At 53.9% G+C, this 21,507-nt stretch overlaps 1 protein-coding gene across 3 annotated transcripts in view; it reads left to right on the forward strand.

Moving 5' to 3' along the window:
• Positions 1 to 21,507, forward strand: part of SH3PXD2A (SH3 and PX domains 2A) — a 255,942-nt gene that overhangs the window by 125,755 nt on the left and 108,680 nt on the right. For all 3 annotated transcript variants that reach the window (XM_018041254.1, XM_018041252.1, XM_018041253.1), the window contains exons 4-5: positions 4,030 to 4,106; positions 14,267 to 14,358. In XM_018041254.1, the coding sequence (XP_017896743.1) occupies positions 4,030 to 4,106; positions 14,267 to 14,358 (169 nt within the window). The remainder of the gene's footprint in view (positions 1 to 4,029; positions 4,107 to 14,266; positions 14,359 to 21,507) is intronic.

A 21,507-nucleotide genomic window follows, 5' to 3' on the forward strand; every position in this document is an offset into this window, starting at 1 on the left:
GTGGCAGGAAGAGGGGCCTCCACTCACAGGCTCAGGCCGTGCTGGGCTCAACGGCTCTCTCCTCTGCTTTCAGGAATGAGTTAATCCTGAGGTCTGTCTCAGGTCCTGGGTGTAATCTTCCTTACTATGCTTATCATATTTCTGGGGCTGCATCTGCCTGGCTTTGAAGGCTCTGGCAGGGGCCTCTCCTGGCCTTGCTGTAAACGGGCTGAATTACATTTACAAGAGGCCTTTAATGCCCCGTGGCCCCGGCTTCCTTAATGGGGATGTTCCTCCTCCTCCTTTCTCTTTCTCTCCCTTTTAATATGGTCACTGGTTTGGCCTTCCAAGTGTGGTTTGGATTCCTAACAGAGAAATCAAGACCGTAGAGTCCCTTCCAGATCTGCCATCCCTCCCCCACCCTCCCCCACTCCCAGCAGCCCGTGCCAAGGCCCCAAGGAAAGAAGACGGTGCTCGGTCAGGATTTCAGTGAGAAGGAGGGAAGCCCTGTTGGGAGTCCAAAAACTCGACTGGGAAATGGCTTGTACAGAGATTCTTCTCTGACTTTATACCTGAGCAACAGACCCACGAGCCTTAGGAGGGAGATGGGAGGTGTCCAGCCTGGACGCATGACTGCAGAGGGTGGGCTTGAGGGGCAAGGTAGGGTGAGGAGCCATCCCAGCACCCTCCTTGTCTCTGCTACCCCAGCCCTCTCTTCTAAGTTTCTGCACATCTGGAGGCCTTAATTGTCCCTTAACTATTTATTTGTTTTGCTAGTTCTGTCTCAGCAACTGGATCAGGTCCTATCTGATCTATCTATGTCTATATCTGTATCTGTATATCTCAGATATATATATACCAAACCCAGATATATATATATATATACACCAAACCCAGTCATAGGCTTGGCCAGCCCTGAGATGGAGGCCTAGAAGAGGGACCTAGTTTATTTCCCCATCTCTCCACTTATTTTTTGTCCTGCGATAGGATGAGAAAGAGGAGGAGTGCTACTTTTGGAGAGTGGATCAGCAGAGCGGAGCCAGGTCTGGGGGCCACCCTGCCCCCAACTCCAGTCCCTGCCCCCTCCAGGTGCCCTACCTCCCAGCAAGTGCCCCAGGTGCTTGTGAGATACCGTTGGGCTGCTGGTGTCACTGAGCCTGTGTGGCCTCCAGCTCCTGACAGCTAACCGGCCCAGAACCCTGCCCAGGGCCGCCTGTCATTTCATAGGTCCGGAGAGTGGGTCTCCTCCCACCTCGTGTTTATCTCACACGCCATCCCTTTGGCTGTACTCCTATGGCCCTCAGGCAGCAGAGCGACAGGCAACCAAAAAAAGGGTAGGAGACGAAGAGGCCAGGAACACCAACTCTGTGCCAACTTCCCCCAAGGAAAGACGGTCGTCTCTCATGTGTTGATAAATCGCATTTTATCTCCTTTCAAAAGGAGCACATGGAGGAGCCCATTTATCTTGATGACACCGTCCAGCCTGCACAGTCGCCTCTCTGCCCGGGACGCGGCCCCTCTACCAGGCTTTGTGAGAAAGGGAGGAAGGGGAGCTTGAGGGAGCATCTGAGAGAGGGAGGGAGGTGCGTGGATCAACAGTGCCTATTGGACGCCTGCTGTATGCACAGCCTTGTGCTCAGTGCAGGTGTGGTGAAACAGGAGGAACCAGCCGCTGGAGGGCCTCCGGTGGCCGCTGAGTGTGGAGGGGTGAGGGACGCAAATGAGCAAGAAGTCACACGCGACTTACTGAGTTAGGTGCTCGGCAGTCTGGCTGGAAAGGGCTGGTGACCAGTACCTGTGGTGACAGGGAAGTCAGGGAGCACTGTCGCAGCTGCTTCCAGGGGCCCCAGGGCCCCTTTCCATCCCGCTCTGCCTGCCAGAGTCTGCTCACGGGGCAACTGGGAGCTTTGTTCTAGCCATGGGAACATCCTCGGCCAGGAGCACCTGTGAAGCAGTGCTCTCAGAAGCTCAGACAAGCAGGGGGTTGGCGGTAAACACCCCAGTCTCCTCGCCCTCGTCGAGGATACCTCTGCAGTGCATTCTACATGCGCCTCGAGTTCCTCAACAGACCTGAGCTGCCGCCATCGGATGATTAACTGGCAGGGTGACTCTTCCTTACCTGACCTGCCTTAATTCCCAAGATCACTTCCCAAACACACAACTTGCACTCACTTCCTCATCTCTGGGTCTACTTCTGGGGAGGCAGCCTAGACCAACACCATGCCCGTGCTTGGTGACTCAGTGGTAAAGAGTCTGCCTGCCAAGCAGGAGATGCGGGTTCGATCCCTGGGTCGGGAAGATCCCCCCGGAGGAGGAAATGACAACTACTGCAGTATTCTTGCTTGGGAAAGTCCCATGGACAGAGGAGCCTGGTGGGCTGCAGTCCTTGAGGTCGCAAAAGAGTCAGGCACAACTTAGTGACCAAAGGGTAATGAGAGAGGAAGCTCAAGTATCCTAACATGCAGCCTACATATTTGTTCACTTGCAACGGGAATCGTCTCATTTGGGACTCCTAAGTGAGATGCAAGTGATTAAAATGCGTCTGCAACAAGTTTCGATTTTAAAAAAATTATTTTATGTAAGTGAAAAGTCCCAGGTAGACCCTGGGTACAGCGGCTCAAATGATGTCAAATGGGTCTGCCCTTCACCATCTCTTGGCTCTGCTTTTCAGTCATTCAAGAAACATTTACTGAGGGAATTCTCTGGTGGTCCAGTGGTTAGGACTCCACGCTTTCACTGCTGAGGGCACAGGTTCAATCCCTGGTTGGAGAACAAAGACCCCATAAGACACATGGTACAGCCACAAAAAAGAGGAAAGAAAAGGGAAAATTATTGAGCACCAGCTCTGTCCCAGGCTCAGATCCTTTCTCTTGGTCTGTTTCCATCTCAGGCAATGATAGAGATGGTCACCAGGAGCTCCAGGCCTTCATCCCGCCAGCTTCGCAAGTGTGGGAGCAAACATTGGGAGGAAGAGGACACCAGCAGAGGTCTCAGGGCCGACCCGCATTGGTCCAGATCCTGTCCTCTTGCCCATCTCTGAGCCAGTCACTGTGACTCTGGGTAGCTAGACTGGGTCACATGCCTCCCATTGTTGACAGGGAGTGTTGTCAGCTCCGTCTGAATCACACGGTTAGAAATGGAGGAAGGAGGCTCTCCAGAGGGGAACTGGGTGGTCTTGGGACAACAGATGCCTGTTAAAGCCGTGAGGTGAGCCCCTCGCCATATGCTGGGCTCTTTGGGCCCTAAGATGAGTCAGACAGGCCCCTGGTAGAGGGGGCTCACGAATGTCAGCAATACATGGCAGAATGTGGTATGTGTCTTAGGACTGGACAAAATGTGTAGGTAGTCTGGAAAAAGGGTAATTACTCTCAGCTCGGCAATCAAGGAAGTCTTCTAAAAAGGAGGCACTGACCTGGACATTGATGGCCACTACGCGTCAGACCGAGGAGTTCAGATTCTAAGTGTAACCAGTAGAGAAGGTTTGGGAGCTGGCATTTCCCAGAAGCCTTGCCCATACTTGTAGAGGGATCTACCAGCCCAGCTGAGGGGTCCACTGGGCTGGGGTAGCCACTCTTCCTGGTACTGGCCTGTGCCTGCCCTGGAAATAGCCACCCACCTAAGCTAAGAATAGGAATTCCTGCCTGGCTGGCAAGAAGGAAGGCAGATTTCTCAAGGAGGGATGGGCCTGAAAACAAAGCACAGCGTGTGGGCTGGGCCACCCTTTGTATTTATTTGTGAGGTCACTTGAGAGCCGCACCCACGTCAGGGCATGGATCCTGCCATTAGACCCAGACAAGGTGATTTGGCCAAGATGGCAGCCTCTGGGGCTCCTCACCTGCCCCAGAGGTCCTGGACCCTCAGCCTGGGGCGCCTCCTGCCCCCAGGGAGAGGTGACCACTCCTCTCTTGTTTCCTTGGCAGCGGGCGGAGGTGGGGGCGTTTGGTGGCCAGCTAAGACGCTGAGAAGCTGAGGGAGAGGGAACGTGGGGTTCCAGGTTCCTATGGCAGCTTCACCCAGAATCACCCAGCTCATAAGCATCTCTTCTTCCAGGCAAAATCCTCTTCCGGAGGAGCCACATCCGGGATGTAGCTGTGAAGAGGCTGAAACCCATCGATGAGTACTGCCGGGTAAGAGGGTGTCTGAGGCTGGGGAGGGGTGGTCCACCTGCCAGAGATTCTGCGTATCTAAAAAGGAGGGTTGTCCATTCAAAACTCTTTGTTGCGGTTTAGCAAGTGCATCCTGAGGCCCAGTGTTTCCTGGCCAGAGGGGTGGGTGTGGGTGTCCCTCAGGGAGGGGCACCCCAGGACTAGACTGCCTCTGGGGCACAAGGGCTGTGGGCTCTACTCCTTTCAGGATGCGTCCATGTTTACAAAACACTCCTTTAAATCACTTCCACCAGCTTGGGAGCTCTGTGCAGGGACCTCCGCTGAAAGGATTTCGTGTGTGGCATCTTGCTGGATACAGGAGAACTCTTTCTTTGAATTCTCTTTGGGACATTTTGAAATCAGTCTCGGGTTCAATATCATCTGAAATGCATATTTGTTTATACGCAGAAGTCTTGGTAGATACAGATGCTCATGTACATATCTTTATAGATGAAAACACTCACTACACAGACACACACACACACGTATGTACGTACGTTAGAACAGCCAAAGCCCAGAAACGGACAGGCAGTGACAGCAGGGTCGTGAAGCAGAGCCCATTTGTCTCTCTACTTTGTCCAGAGCCTAGGACCCTGCAGTGAGGACGCGAGGCTGCCACTTCGGTAGCCTTGGAACATGGCCTCTAGATGGCCAGACCACCTGGGTTTGAATGCCTGCTGGCTGTGTGAACTCGGGCAACTTGCTGAACTTCCCGGAGCCTCAGTTTCTATGCTTGTCCAACGGCAAGGAGACTGGTACCTCGAAGAGTGTAGCCTTGAGGATGCAGGGATCGGACAGGCGCAAGGCAGCAGCGCAGAGTGTCTGCACAGAGGAAGCATTTGATGGATGCTGGCTTTTTGTTATTATTATTACAACACCCAAACAGTTTAATGTTATCATCGGGCACTACTGGCTTTTAATGGAGATGGAATTTCCTAGTTAAGTGAAAACTATTGTGAAGTCTGACTCAAGAATCTTGAGGAGAAGCAAGTGGAGGATAACGTTTTGTTGTGAGTGCTGGTATTAGAGTGAGAAGAGCTGGGGTTGAATCCCAGTGGCCCACTGACTAGCTATTGACCCTGGCAAGTTGCTATACCTCTCTGAGCTCGTTTCCTGATCTGTAAGATGGGGGGTAAAAATAACTGTCTCACGGGGTTCATGAAGGGGTTGAGCAGGAGAGTGTATCTCTCGGTGTTTGTAACTTCTGAAATGTTCTGTCCCTACATGGAGTTGTTACCATAAGCCTCCTTTCTGCATAAATATTTTGTAATTTGGAATACTTGTCAATAATAAAATATTTAAATAAGAATCTAGTTGCTCAATTTAGTAACTGTGTTCCCAAGACGACAGAGAAGCAAGCACTCCCAAATATTCTTCCTTATCCTAAGTTTGAATTTTGTGGCTGTGCAAATTATGCTTGGTCACTTTTTCTGCCTTAAGGTAAAAGGATGCCCTGATGATGAATTTCCTTAAGCAAGAAGTTTCTCTTCCTCAGATCAATATCCATTTTTCTCTTTTAAGGGCAATCTCCAATTCCAGTTAAATTGATGGCTGCGGCCCGCGCTTTTATTTCTCTTTATTCCTCTCTCAAGCAGTTAAACAAATGGGCAGAGCTATTTGAGGAAGGGCACAGGGCAGGAGGAAGCCTCTTGCCACTGGGACCTATTTTTTACATCAGCCATGGCCTCCCTGAGCCGGTGGAGCCCGGGGCATTTGCAGTTGGGCTCTGTGGAAAGGCTGTCTCCTGGGTTGTCTGGAGCAAGAAAGTGATAACATCTTATCTCCTGGGATCAAGCTTTGAACAGGACTCCTAAGTCAGGATGAGAACTCTGGGGACCCAGTGGTGCTACTGGTGGCTAGGAAACCATTAAGTGGGGTCTGCAACCATTAAGAGGGGGCCCCCTAACCTAATTAGCATAGATGAGAGCTGCTCAGAGCCAGGCAACAAGAGCAATGTCATGGGTTCACCAGGCAGCCAGGCAGCTTGGAGAGGGTAATTTACTCTGAGAATGGCAGAGGGGGGTGGGGCAGTGCAGAAGTGACCTTTAATTCTGCTGAACTTGAAAGCTGGGATCTGTGGTCCGATTGTCTGAGACCTTGGGATGACCTTGGAATGATCATTGGTGATAAAGTCCAGTGCAGTCCGTGGTCACTGCCCTCCGGCATTGTAGGTCACAGCCCTGCCGCACAGTCGTCCCGTCTGTGCCCCTCAGGGTCCAGCCTTTCACTCAGTATCACTGCCCCTCCCCAGCCTGCTGCACAGTCAGAGCCACGTGCAGTCCGCTCCACGGCCAGCCCTGCCTTGCTTCCACCTGTCCTTGGACATGCTACTCAGAACCTCTAGAGTTTGATTTCCGCTACTTGCCTAGGCAGCTCTGCTTGGCTGGCCAGAATCTTCTTTGGACCTGCTAGACAGCATGGGCTCAGAGTCTGGGATTTGCTGGGGATTCAAGTGCGCCCAAGATTGTGAAGCTGGCTTTGTGCACGGCATAGCCAGCTGCCCTGCCAGGACTCAGATATGGAAAGTCTGACAGGGCAGTGGACTCTCCTAGACTTCGGGCTCCCTGTCTTCGCTCGCCAGCCAGTACCTTCACCCAATGGCAGTTTCACAGCCCAGATCTCAGTGTTAATTTTAAACATATATGGAGCAGATTGGATGAGCGTCACGGAAATTTTACCGAGCCCCAGTTGGCTGATTGTTTTATGTGGCTCTTGAGGGCCGCTGTCTATCAAGAGGGGTTCCAAAGGCTTTTCTGTTACTCCATAAATTAATTTAATGGGCAGAATGGTTATGCGGTTAATATTTAATGGTTCTGTGGCCTCAACAATTTGAAGACTTTCATCTCACTAACAAGCGTGAGCTATACTTTGGGGGCTCAGATGAACAATCTAGCCCATAAAGGATTCCATCTACCCCATTCCTGTGTGTGAAATACATGTTTGCAGTGTTTGTCTATGGGATAAAATAAATATCTCAGAGGGTGGACAGTGAGAAAGAGTGTTTGAGAATAGTCAGCCCACCCTCTGCCATGTAACACTGTTTATACAAGCCTCCATTTCCTGGTGGATGCAACTAGAATTTTTTGTTACCCCAAAAGCTGAGTTCCCTTCTATTATCCTGCGGTCCACCATCAACTTGGTTTCAGAATCAAGGACTTCCTTTGTTGGGGGGATGAGGGCTTGGCTGGAATTTGACTGAGGGGAAGGACTCCAAGCCCAACAAGGGGATCAGCCCTGTTGGGATAAGGAAAGCGCCCCATCCCAACCCTCTGCATTTCCCAGACACATTCATTTTTAGCCCCACTTCCCAGATTCAAAAACTGAGGCCATTAATTGGAGGTTCTTAGCTCCAACCATTCCCCCTCCCACTGTAAGAGTTTCCCACCATGGCCCATCATTGTCTCTCATGTTAATAAAGAAAAAGATTCATGCTGCAACAGAAACAGTCTTCTCAAAAGCAGCACCTGGCATGCTCAGAGTTACTTTGTTCCTGTGTCCCTCATGCTAAGGCAGGCCTGGGCCAGCAGTGTTGCTGATGGGGGGAGACTGAGGCAGAGCCAGGACTGACGCATTCATGCCTCCTGAGAGGTCTGGTGCTCGGAGGAAACCCAGCTGGCAGAATCTCTTCATCTCCTCTGGTCCAGACAGACCCAGGAAAAAAAAGCATTTCCAGCCTGGGATCAAGCTGATAGTGTCCATTTTCCACTGAGAGGTCTTCCGAGGAGCCTCATTGCCCACAAGAACTGCTGAGCGGCTCAGCTGGGTCCTCTGTGGTTGGTTCCGTGGGCTGCCTTGACCTCAGCCCCCTGCCTTGCTGCCCAGTCCGCAGAAGCTCGGCCGTCCGCAGCTAGCCAGACTCCCCTAGGTCTCCTCCACCCCTTGGTCTGCGCTGGCCTCTTTCCTAGGCATGAAATCAACTCCCAGGCCCCCCTCCCAGAAGCCTCCCCACTCCCCAGGGAAAGCTGACCACCCTGAGTACTCCGTACAGGCTCTGCAATGCACACCCACCCTCCGTAGTGGGTAATTTCTGTGTGTCCATCTTCTTCAGAGCAAGAGCCCCTCGAAGGCCCCATCTGCTGTCTTTGTGTCTTCACTAACCAGCATGAGGGAATCCAGCCAGTATCTGATAACAAGATGCAGAGATCACACACACGCAGAGGAAGCCTCCAAGGAGGGTGACATGTCCCCAAGGCCCCAATTAATAGGATCACTTGTGAAATGGCTCAAACGGCAATTGCGAATTAAGCACTATTTCCATTTCAAAAGAATTTGCTGCTTAGATCCTTCAAAAAGAGAACTCATGCGTTGAAATACTCTGATTTATGCAAGTTTGGTGAACTCCCAGCTTCCGAGATGCTGATCTAAGAGGAATAATCTGAGCAGGTTAGAAGCAGCCCCAGGGGTGGGAGTGGGGGCAAAATGGGTAGGACCCCAGCACCCCCCACTCCCCGCCATCAAGAGTTCCTGGGTTTTTACCTATAAGAGTTCCATTGATTAGAAGCCAAAATGATGCTGCTGAAAATAGGAGAGTGTTCGATCCTGTGGGAAGAGCAGGACTCCCCCAGTTGCTTTGACAAATGCGGAACTTTGCTTTTTTTTATTGTTTTGTTCTAGGGTAGACATTACCCAGAATGGTGGGCTTCTTGGAGGGGGATCATTTCGAAGCACAGGGTCTGAGCCGAGTCTGCCTGGGGCCTCCCTCCCTTGCCACTGCTGCACTTGCAAAGACCAGGCTTGTGGTAGATAAAGACGCTGAATTCACTGATGATGGTGCTGTTTAAAGCCCTAGAGCCAATGATTGTTAAGGCTGGAAGAAACTTCAGAAAGTCTGTAGCCTGGATTTGCCTAGCTGTGTTCCACCAGCTGTCGACAGGAATTGTTTGGAAAACTAGCTCCACCATCAGCAACCTGTGGGCAATGCCGGAGGCAGTACAGAGTTGCAGATGAGAAAGCATAGGCTCTGGACTCAGAGCACCTAATTCAAAATCTTGCTACTTGGCAGCTGTGTGGCCTTGAGAAGTGTTTCAACCTCTCTGTGCTTTAGTTTCTTTTTCTGTAAATTGGAGTCATAGTCATACCCACCTCTTAATGTGATGATTACATGAGTCTGTCTCCCAGGATGTCATTATTATTCACAACTACTGGCCTGAACACAGCTCTATAGGTCTCGCCTTTGCTGTGCTGAAGAACATGTTGCCCACCAAGACCTAGACAGGGATCTACAAGGCACCATTTCACGTGTGCCCACAGAACTCATTTTATCTCCTCCAACATGTGTTCCATGAGCTAAGTTTGAGATTCTAAAGCTAGTCTATTTTATCCTAAAAGGAGCAACAACCAGGGAGGTGAGGTGAGCTGCTCAAGGTCATGTAGCAGTGTAGAATAGCAGAACTGGGCCTAGAGCTGAAGCCTCCTGACTCCTGTTCTTTCCAGTATGCCTCACTGCTCTCACCTAATGGATAATGATAATGAAGACAATAGTATAAGAAAGTTCACTATTTTGAAATTTTTATTTATTTATTTGGTGTGTCAGGTCTTAGGTGCAGCATGCAGAATCTTCATTGTATCATTCAGAACCTTTGGTTGTGATGCACAGACTCTCTAGTTGTGGCACACGGGCTTAGTTGGTCTTAGTTGTTCTTAGTTCCCGGACCAGGGATCAAACCCCTGTCCCTTGCATTACAAGTCAGATTGTTAACCACTGGACCACTAGTGAAAGGAAAAGTGTGGTTGCTCAGTCGTGTCCGACTCTTTGTGACCCCATGGACTATTGTCCACCAGACTCCTCTGTTCATGAAATTCTGGAGTGGGTTGCCATTCCCTTCTCCAGGGGATCTTCCCAACCCAGGGATTGAACCCATAAAGAAAGCTGAGTGCCGAAGAATTGATGCTTTTGAACTGTGGTGTTGGAGAAGACTCTTGAGAGTCCCTTGGACTGCAAGGAGATCCAACCAGTCCATCCTAAAGGAAATCAGTCCTGAATATTCAATGGAAGGACTGATGCTGAAGCTGAAACTCCAATACTTTGGCCACCTGATGTGAAGAACTGACTCATTGGAAAAGCCCCTGATGCTGGGAAAGATTGAAGGCGGGAGGAGAAGGGGATGACAGAGGATGAGATGGTTGGATGGCATCACTGACTCAACAGACATGAATCTGAGTAAGCTCCGGAAGTTAGTGATGGACAGGGAAGCCTGGAGTGCTGCATGTAGTCCGTGGGGTTGCAAAGAGTTGGACATGACTGAGCGACTGAACTGAACTGAGCTGAACTCCTGCATTGCAGGCAGATTCTTTATTGTCTGAGCCACCAGGGAAGCCAGGACCACCACAGAAGTCCCTAAATTTTACTGTTAATTCAGTGCCAAGCACTGTGCTAGGCTCCTCATATCCACGATCTCATTTAACCTCTAATAGGCAGGTACCCTATGAGATCCATCGTACTGAGCCCAGAGAGGGCAAGCAAGGCATTCAGCATCACACAGCCTGTGAACAGAAGAGCTAGGACTCAAACTCACGTCTGCCTAGCCCTGAGTCCCTGACTTAACCACCTCATGGTGTGCATGCTGAAAGCCCAATGACAGCATTTTAGGTCTGAGCCAGGGGTGATGCCCCTGAGGTGCCCACAGATTGGCCCCTACCAGCTCCTGCGAGAAGAGCTAGGTTTGGGGGTTCCCTGCTCTGGTTGTCATCACCAGCCCAGGCCTTGGGGACTGACTGCTCAGCACCCAGCGCTCCTGCCAAATGATCTTGGCCGGAGCTGGGCTTGGCGGCGTCTCTGATGGAAGCTGCTCTGAGCCAAGAGCCTCTTGTCAGCCTGAAATCAGGACGAGCCCTCAATGTGGCTCCCTTCGGGGCTCGCTGTTAAATAAAGATGCCGCAGTGGTTTGCCCGAAAGGCCTCTTTGTCTGAGGCCCTTCCAGCCCACGCGTCCTCTGCCCTGAGAATGCCGGCCTCCGTCGGTATGAAGAGCCCCTGTGTTCACCGCTGCCGCTGGGGGAGCCAGGCGGCCGCTCTGCACCCGAGTGGGAGGGCGCCTGCCCTGGCCTCCTCCCTCTGCTGTCAGGGAGGTCACACTGGCAGCAACTCTGCACACAGCCTGGGTCCCTGGGAACGCCCTCCTGCCCATCCCGGCCCATCAGTGCTCCCTCCTGACCCCCTCCTGCCTCCCTGCCACCGGGAGCCCTTGCTCTCTGCACGTGCCTGCGTTCCGTTTCCCTGTCTCTGCCTCTCAGTTTCCCTGTCCCTCTCCATCTCTCCATCTGTCTGTTTCTTTGTCTCTGCCTTTCTCTCCTTCTCTCTCTCTCTCTTTCCATCTCTGTCTCTCTTTGTCTCTGCCTCTCCCTCCATCTCTGTCTCTGTCTGCATCTTTCTCTCCTCGCCCCCGTCTCTCTGTCTCTCTCTGTCTTCCTCAGTTTTTCTTTCCTTCTACCCTTCTCTCCTGGGGAACAAAGCAGCACATACCATGTGTGTTAAATGAAAACTTGGACACTGTAGGGATAAGTCCGCCCAGGCTGTGTCTGAGCACAGGGCTTTATTCTGCCGCTTGCTCTAGTTGGAGCCTCAGTGTCCCCACCATAAATGGAAGCAGTGACGGGTACCTCCAGGACTGTACGGGGTCCGCTTCACTAGATTTTTGCTTGTGAGGGCAGGCGCTATGTCTGGCTCATGCCTGTACCACCCGGGTATATACCAAAAGGCTCCCTGCTTGTTGGATGATTGGAGAGTCCTACGGTAGTGCCTGACGCGTGGTAGTTGCTCTTTGAATGTTAATTTTCTTTCTTTTGTTTTCCCCTGCCTGGTCTTGGGGATGTGATCTGTTAGAGACTCTTGGAAAACCGCAGGCTCTGGAAGGAACAGCTGGGAATTGCAGTGTGTCTTACCTGCTAAGATCAGGTCTTGTCCCCTCTTGCCCAGCTGTGGGTTTGGCATCCGGAAAGGCCACTGTGCTCCATGCCACACTTGAATCACTACCTGAGCAGCTCAGAGAAGAAGTAAACAATCACGTCCCTCTTCCTCAACACTATACCTCTGTCCATGCACCTAAGACCACATGTGCTTTCCTTGCCCCTCTATTATGTCCTGTTAGTGCTGCACACCAAAGCCTTATTCATTTATTCATTTGAACAAATACTCACTGAGTGCCAGGCTGTCTTCTAGGATCTGGGCACACAGCCGTCAACAAAACAGACTAAAATCTCCACCCGCATGGAACTTCCTTTATAGCAAGGTCTTTCCCACGTGTGGGCAGGCCACGGGGCCTCCCTGACTCTCGGTCTCCTCCTTAGGAACACGGGAATGAGATCTGCCCTCGTGAGGACCATCATGAGGTTCCCAGTGGCCACACTCATGGAGGCCCAGCATGGTTGGCACAGGGGAGCTGCTGGGTCAGGTCACTGCGCCTGAAGCAACCCCAGTGCAGGGAGGCTGGGGAGGCACAGGCTCCCATCTGGCTGGCCACTGCTCCGGAGCCTCCTTATCAGCATTTCCTCACACTCCTGTCGCCCAGGGTTTCTGTCTTTCTTCCCTTGGCTCTAGCCCAGAGTTCAGAATTGGCCCTGTCCCCCAGCCCTACTTTCACCTCATCTGTCTGTCTGTGTTAAAGGATCACCCCAGTGTCTTCTCTCCATACTGAATGAGGGGCCCAAAAGCAGGGCTTTGCCTGGCCTCACCCTACATCCCCCCACCCCCCACTCCACTGGACTGGGCCGGGTTAGCAGCGGTCCAGGTGTCCAGGCTGAAAGGTGTGGCATCTGTGCTGGTGCACAGCAGGAAACTGGTCACCTCTGACCCTCGTCCTTCACTGTCCAGCAGCGGGCTCTCACCCCTCCTGAGCGACAAGCTCACAGGTCCCCTCACTTCTGCCTACACAGTTATCCTCCTGGGGATGCCCACCTCCTCTCGCCTGCCCGAATCCTGCACACCCCTCAGGCCAAACTCCTGCCCACTCTTCTAAGAAGGCTTTCCACACCCTTCAGCTTATTCTGCTCCTTCCAGGCTCAGTTCAGCTTGGCCTAAGGAAGGCCCTGTTAGACCATACCACACCCAACTTCTGGCAGCTCCTAGAGCCACCATACTTGGTCCCCTGACCCTCACCTTGACCAGTCAATTCTTTTTTTTTTTTTAATTCATCATTTTATTTTTAAATATTTATGTATTTTTATTGTTTATTTTGCTGCACTGGGTCTTAGTTGCGGTATGCAACTAGTCCCCTGACCAGGGATCGAACCTTGGTCCCTGCATTGGGAGTATGGAGTCTTAGGCACTGCACCATGAGGGAAGTCCCTTGACCAGTCAGTCCTTACCTGTCTCTCAGAAATCAGCTTCAAAGAGACTTTCCTAAAACCACCTCCTTTCCTAATCTTCCCAGGTCTGATCAGACTCTGTCATAGCACCCTATTGTCCTTGGTAGAATGACCAGCTTGTCATTAAATAATTAATGGTGCAGTGAGTACTTAGAGGCTGTGTATACCTGATGAGGCTGAGGTGTGGCTAGTATGGGGGATGAGGCTGGTGGGAAAAGGCCTTGGATTGTGGAGTTAAGGATTTTGGACTTATGTTGTGGGCAAGAGAAAACCCTTTCAGAGTTCATGCAGAATAATACATTCCCAAGGACCCTGAGACCTAGGGTTTAATGGCCTCCTCCCTTTTTTTTCTTTTTCATTTGGTTGGCTAGTTGTTTAGTTGGTTAACTGCCTAATTAGATGGTTGGTTAGTTGAATTGTTGGCTGGATAGTTGACAGGTTGATTGCTTTGACTGTCTTCTCTCCATCCTAAATGAGGGGCCAAGAAGCAGGGCTTTGCCTGACCTCACCCTTCACGCCCCAACCACTCCACACTGGACTGGGCCGGGTTTATTAGTTGACTGTGTGGTTAGTTCATTAATGGAATGGTTGGTTAGTTGATGGGAGGGATGGATGGATAGGTGGAGGGAGAGTTGTTTCAGTAGTTAGCTGATTAGTTAACTTCTTGATTGTTGTCTGGTTGGGTGGGGGGTGGGTAGCTGGTGGCTCCTGTTCACTATGTCTTCCCCGGCACAGTCCTCGAGCTCCCCCCATCGCTGTTGGCCCAAGCTGACCTAGCTTTTGGTTTCCCTGCTCCCAGTGTCATCAGGCCTAATGCCCTTTCTTCCCATCTTTCCACAGGCCCTTGTCCGGCTACCACCCCATATTTCACAGTGTGATGAAGTCTTTCGGTTCTTTGAGGCCCGACCGGAGGATGTCAACCCCCCCAAAGAGTAAGTGCTAACTCAAGCCTCTCCTGTGAGGCTAATGCTGAGGCCAGCCTGGAGAGGCTCCAGACGTGGGGATAGAGTAGAGGGGGTGCTGGCCAGGCCAGCGGGGCTAAGCATGGACCAAAGGAAGGAAGAGCAGCGGTGCCCAGACTCCTGCGACCCGGGCTTGTTCCTCGTTTCTCTGGCCCCAGACCTGGCAAGGGCGGGTGTCTCTCCATCTGGGGAGCAGGTTTTCGTGCAAACTCTTTCTGGTTCACAGCTTATTGTCAGAAGCAGATGAGATAACAAAATATAAGGTCATGCCGTTCAGACATGGGATTAGCAGCCATTGCTCTTATTTGTTGACAATACCAAGCGCCCAACTGACATGCAGAACCAGGAGGACATGTGCTGCCCAGGCGAACCTCACCCGCCGAGCAACCCAGCGGTCCTATATTATAGGATCTGGCAACAGATGCTGTAATTATTATCAAAAACAACGAGTGCATGCAGAGTATTTACCAAATGGCTTTTACCTGTAGCATTTTACAATAGACTTAGGGAGCCTAGGGGCTTCCCTAGTGGCTCAGCAGTAAAGAATTGCCTGCAATGCAGGAGACCTGGGTTTGATCCCTGGATCGGGAAGATCCTCTGGAGTAGGGCAGGGCAACACACTCCAGTATTCTTACCTGGAGAATCCCATGGACAGAGGAGCCTGGCAGGCTACGGTCCACAGAGTTGAAAAGAGACGGACGTGACTGAGCAACTTAGCGTGCACACAAGGTAGCCCAGTTTGCAGAGGAGGAAACTGAGGCTCATGAGGTTAGGTGCATTTTCCGGAAGCCATACAGCTAGCTGGGTATGGGACAGGCATGAGACTTGAACTAAAATCTTTTGATTCTTCATGGTTCCGAGATGGTCTATGTTCCATGCTGGGGAGAAATAGGGAACCAAGCGGGTCTTTTTTCTTCTCTGGAAGCAGGATACCCTGGGCCAGGTGGTCAAGATGACCCACTAGGTCATGCTGGAATCTCACACACATGCCCAGACTCCATCCTAGGCCACAGCATTCCCGGGTCCACCTGGCCCCACCACTCCCCGGTTGTGCTGGCCTCCCACCACTCCCCGGTTGTGCTGGCCTCTCAGAGCCTCTTGTTCTCCTTCCTCCCATGGGGAGAGAGGAGATGTCCCTCCCCAGGTGGGTTGATCCTTGGAGTCACAGATGATCGTGTGCCCAGGGGGATTGTCACTGGATGGGTGAAGTAGTAGGTGCATTGCCATAAAATCAGCTGACCCTGCCTTCGATTGGTGACCCTACACCCACTCTCCGGCAGTCAGCTAAATAAGTTGGTCTTATTTCCCCTGTAGACTAATGGCAGGGCCAACATGGCCCTTCTCAGAGTCCTACTCTTTGCAACCCCATGGACTGTAGCCCTCCAGGCTCCTCTCTCCACAGGATTCTCCAGGCAAGAATAATGGAGTGTGTTGCCACGCCCTCCTCCAGGGGATCTTCCCAACCCAGGGATCAAACCTGCGTCTCCTGTAACTCCTGCATTACAGCTGGATTCTTTACCACTGAGCCACCAGGGAAATGGACCAATGGTAGTAGGTTAGCCTTTTGCCCATCCCTGGAAGGCCCTCAAGGAATGGTGGAAACCAGGCTTAGGGAGACAGTTAGGTGTTGGTGAGGCCACAGGCGTGGCTTTGCAGGGCAGGCTGTGGGGTCCATACCCACCACTCAAATCTCTGTGATCTCAGATCATTTGCCCAGCCTCTCTGTGTTTCTATCCCTGAAAAGCAGGAATGCCAGACTCCTGGGGCAGTCCAGGGGCTTACTGAGAGGACACGTGTACTGAGATAACCCGGCCAGTGCTACTGGCCCATTGGATGGGAGGTTGTGGAACAGAATGGAACGTGGCTCCTTGCGCACTCCACCTGTGCAGATCACAGCCTGGCTTTTGCAGGGAGGAGTCATAAAGCAATTTAGTCTCCAAGTTTCCATGGCAACAGGGGTTATCTGCCTCTTCTTGATGTGGTACCGGCCACCTGGGCCAGTTCACATCTCGTCTGGCAAGAGAGGGCCTGGAAACAGAACCACTCCAGCGTGACACAGGCCTGAGGGTCAGGAGGTGGGTTTGGCTGTGGCCCCAGAGTTCCAAAGGTTTCCTCCACCCTGGCCCCTCTCGGCCTCCAGGACCTGCGTAGAGAGACCTGTGTTCCGTGCAGAGTGTAGCTCAGACCCAAGGGGGACCCGCGCTGACGATCTGCCAGCCAAGTGCTTGCATCCCTCCCTCTCAGGACTGCATGCACTGTCCCAGACCACCACACACCTCCCCCCTCCATCCTGAAACATAAACACGAGATCAAGTAACAGCGTATTTTGACTCTGGGGCGACTGTGGAGTGGCTTATCAAATTATCAAAGCCTGTGGATTTAATTGGAATTTTGCAGATAACCCCGGCCTCTTTCAAGTGTGCTGCTGCGGGACCTCAGCGCTCAGGGGGCTGGGGTGGGGGACTGTGGCCCTTTCCATCTTGTGAGGAAGACAAGGTTGCAAAACAGCCCAGCTAGGTGGGGGAGGTGGGCAACAGGCCCCAGCCCCTCGGCTTTGATCCCAGGCCGCTCGCTGGCTTCCGTGGGTGGAGAGTGGGGCCCACCTCTGGGCTGCCAGCCTTTGCTGTAGACCATGGGCCCCGCACAGAAAGGGGGTTCTTTATAGAGATGTTTGGTGAGCCTGGCACGGGTGGCCATGGTGGTTCTGCCTTCTTATGTGGCTGCTTAAGAATGCAAAGGTTGCTCCAGTGCCCTGCCCTCCTCTCCTCGAACTACTGGCTAGCGGGTCCTTCAGCAGCACTGACCTCTTCCGGAGGGCTCTGACTCAGGCCCCAGATCCTGGCATTATTCTGGATTCACACCCCTGCAACCAACCCGTCACCACATCCTTCAGGCACCACCTTCGGCATACACCCAAACTCTGACCGCATCTCACCGTCTCCCCAGCTGCTACCCTGGGGGCAGGGAGGGGCAAGCCTTACCTCCCCTGGATTCTGGCCTGACTGTTCTCTTGTTTCTGCCTTTGCCTTCCATGGTCCATTTTCAACACAGAGGATGGAATGACCACTTAAAAATGTACATCAGATCATGTCCCTCTTCTGTCACTTTCCTCCACGCCTCTGGTGTTGCTCAGAGTCAAGGCCCTTCCGCCTGCTCCCCCCTTGCCCCTGGTGGCACCTGCTGCCTCTGCCAGCTGGCTCGGCTCCAGCCACACCTCCTGCCCCTTCTCACACCCTCCAGCCATGTTCTGCCATGGGGGCTTCACACTGGCACTCCCCTCCACCTGGAATACTCAGCCCCTCCCCAGGAGAGCCCCCAGCCTGGTCCCACACCTCCTTGCAATATTGACTCAAACAGCTGCCCAGCAAGGCCACTCCTGGCTTTCCTGCCTAAAATCCCCAGCACTGGCTTCCCTGTCCTGACTTCATCTTCCTGCAGGGAACGTTATCACTGCCTCCCACATGCCCTGCTCCCTCCCCGCGTTATTGTCAGGCTGGTAGAGCAGGACCAGATCACGGTATCGCCAGTGCCCAGAGCAGGTGTGCAGGAGACGTGCAGGACAGGTGAGTGGTGTCACTCAGGCTCCGTGTTAGTCCCCCACGGGCGGCAGGCTGTGACGTGACTGCACGGAGAGCTGCCGTGGCTCCCTGAAGGTCACCCAGCTGGCAGGGGGGCTGGCAAGAGAAGCTGGGGGTGCCGTGACCCCCTCTCCTGTGTGGATTCTGGGGCAGCCGCGTAGCTGGCTTGGGTGGGGAGAGGCCCTGGTCACCAGATCCAGAAGGAGGGGGAGAAGGACACACCCCTAGAACGCAAGGGGATTCAGCTCAGGGCGAGTCCTGGGTGGACTCTGACATCCAGGTGAGCCTGGCCCCAGGCAGGCCACACCCCAGGACCTAAGATGACCCACTGGGCTGTGCACGTGGCCACCCGGGCCTGGGGCCACATCTGCCGGCTCAGCTGTCCCTGGCTTAGCCATGTTTGAGCACCCAAGACCCCTGTGCTGAGCCAGTGGGCCAGGGAGGCAGGCGTCCTCCGGCCTGGCTTCCCCGGGGAGCCTCCGGGCAGCCAGTCCCTCAGCTCTGATTCCCGTGGTGTCAGTGATGGAAACGGGAGTCCAGGCTGCCGGGCTGGACTCCCAACCCAGTCAACCACGTGACCCTGCAAAGACCTCTTTTTGTTCAAGTTTCGATTCCCATTACTGAAACAGCGAACCTAAGGTTCTCAAAGGGCCGCCTAGCGGCGATGTCCTCAGACTCCAGCATGTTGCATATCCCTCAGAGAATGGGGGTGGGAGGGGGACAGCCCCATGAGGCCCGAGGGCCTGAGACCAGCCTTCCCATCTCTCCCACCTCCTGGCCCACAGGCCCCGCCCTCATCCTTAGCTGCCCACACAGGGGTGCAGCCTGCCGTCCCAGCCCCCAAGCCCAGGCCCAGCCTCCCCCTCGGCATAGGGCACTCTCGACCCCTCTCCCCACCCACCCCAGCCCCAGTCCTTCTCAGCCCTCAGACATTCCAGGAAGCCCCCTGCTCCCCAGCAAAAGCCCGTAGCCCTTGGCTGTGGCACCAGCCACACCACGTTGTTTATGGTCTCTCCCCGCCACGGGGACCCACATTCTCTGGCTGCCCACCCCCACCCTCCGCAGGGCCTGGCCCCTGGTAAATGTTGACTGAACCCAGGTCAGGACTGATTAACAAGGTTAAAACTTGTACTGCCCACTGTCCAGGTTGCAGAGTGAGCAGCACTCCCCAACCCTCTGGAGCTGGGAGGTCTGGTTTCCCTGGCCCCTCTGTGCCTCAGTTTCCTTATCTGTCCAGTGTGAGTAATGACAGTGCCTGCCCCCAAGGGCCTTGGGGAGGATGGCACATGGAAAGTGCCAGAACAGGGCTGGCACCACCCAAGGCCAGGCTCACCCTTGTCATGGTGGTAGCCCTGGGTCAGGGGGAACTGCAGCAAGAGAATTGCCCCCCACCCCCAGAACAGGTCTGCCACTTGTAGGGGTGAGGCCTCCTCTTCCTCTGACAGTGGTGGCCCTCTGTGCTCAGCCTGAGCCTGTGGGCAGGTGGCATGCACACGTTTGGCCCCCATGTCACAGAGAGAACAGAGGCCAGGGCTGGGGCCCCCTCTTGTCACCTCCCACTCATGGGCCTGCTGCCAGCCCATCGGCCTAGGAGCCCTTAGGAACCCCCATATCCCAGCGGCACACAGTGGGCTCACACAGTGACTGAGGGTCTTCTTGTCCCTGCCACCCATCTCACTTCTAGGCTTGGTCCTGTCCCCTTAGCCCTTTTTCTACTGCTGAAGCCAGCAAGACCCTGGTTAAATTCTTGAGATTGCATGGGAGGAACAGGGCCTTGCTAAACAGGTTTTTGTTCCTCAGCCCCAGGGCCACAGAGCCACCCTCTGTTGTGGCCTGAAACAATGGCCCAATGTTCAGAGGGACCTTCCGTCCCTGCCCCAGCCTGTCCCAGTGGCTGGCCTCCATCTGGTCCGGGGTCCACCCCCCTGCCACCGCCGCATGTCCCTGGCCCTGCAGGCTGGCAAGGCAGGGAGCCTGTCCTACTTGGTCTGGGCCGCGTGCTAGGTTGGGGTCTGGGCCCTGGCCTCGTGAAGGTGGCCCAGGTGCTGAAGTGGAGGGTGCTGAGCGAGGCTTCCAGAGTTGGAGGCCCTGGGCAGAGGACAGAGCCACTCCGGGGCTGCGGTGGTGTGAGTAAAGACCCCAGAAAAGGCCTCCCAGCCTCCCTCTCCATTCCGAAGGGGATGGAGGCTGGGCTGCCTCCTCGGGGAAAAGCAGTGTCCAGGGCAGAGGGGGCTTTGCCAGCCCTGCCTCAGGACCCAGCAGGAAGATGGAGCATGGGGGTGGCCGAGCAGCCAGGATAGCCCTGTGAATGGGGGGAGCCTCTTCCAGGAGCCCCCACTACCTCAATCCTGGTCAAACTCTAGATCAGCCTTGCTTGGGAGCCTGACTCCCGATCTTAGGATCCAGGCTTCCGCTGAGACCACTGTGACCTTCTCCATAGTCAAACCTACCTGCTTGGTGCTAGGAGAAGGAAATAGAAGATGTGTTTATGGAGCGTTTGGGCTTCCCAGGTGGCGCTAATGGTAAAGAACCTCCCTGCCAATGCAGGAGACATGAGAGACACAGGTTTGAACCCCAGATTGGGAAGATCCCGAGGAGGTGAGCATGGCAGCCCCCTCCAGTATTCTTGCCTGGAGAATCCCTTGGACAGAGGAGCCTGGCAGTACGGTCCATGGGTCACCAAGAGTCAGACACGGCTGAAGCCACTGAGCGCACACACCTGGGGCGCTTGGTACGTGCTGAGTCAGGTTACCCTTTTCTTCCCTCCCTTCCTGCTCCCTGGGAGCAAACAGAAGGTCCTGGGGAGAGCCCTGGAGAGCACCTCTTCCTCAGCCTTCACCCCCAGGTGTTCACTGAGCACCTACTATGTGCCAGGGACCAGGCAGGCTGACAAACTCAGGGCTCAAGGCTACCACTAGGTGAAAATTTTGAATTGAGTTAAACTAACTCGGAGACAACAGCCAGAACACCAGCTCTGCCTGTGGCCTTGAATGAGTCCCTTCACCTCTCAGATCTCTGTAAACGAGGCCAGGACCCTCTTGGGACGACAGCCGTGAGGTTCATGGGCTCTGATGCCTTAGGGGTGCCTGGCGTCACAGATGCTCTGTCCACGGGAACTTTTGCTTCTTCTCCCCCTTCCCTCTTCACCCCTCCTGGGTGTGCAGTGGCTGCTCAGAGAAGATTAGAGGACTCCTGCTGAAGGCGGGAGCTGGGCTGGCTTCTCCCGAGCACCTTTTAGCTCCGGGAGTTCTCTCCAAGGTTCGTGCCGACCGTGAAGTGAGGCTGCCCCTCCACCACCAGGCCCCCCGTGGCTACCAGGACCTCTGGGGCACCCATGCTCTTGACGCTCCCTAAGGGACGAGTGGCTTAGGGGTTAGAGTGGGTAGTCCACCCACCAGTGCCCAGCTCTGCTGAGTCCTGGTCAGACCCCCAGCAGTGGGACAGCCCCCATCTGGCTGGGGACACGGGCCACTCTGTCCTCCCAGCCTCTCTGCCACTGGCAGCTGCACAGACAGCCTGTTAATGTTGATGGGCGAGAGGG

This window comes from Capra hircus, chromosome 26 (genome assembly GCF_001704415.2).
Source record: "Capra hircus breed San Clemente chromosome 26, ASM170441v1, whole genome shotgun sequence".
NCBI classification, from domain to species: Eukaryota; Metazoa; Chordata; class Mammalia; order Artiodactyla; family Bovidae; genus Capra; species Capra hircus.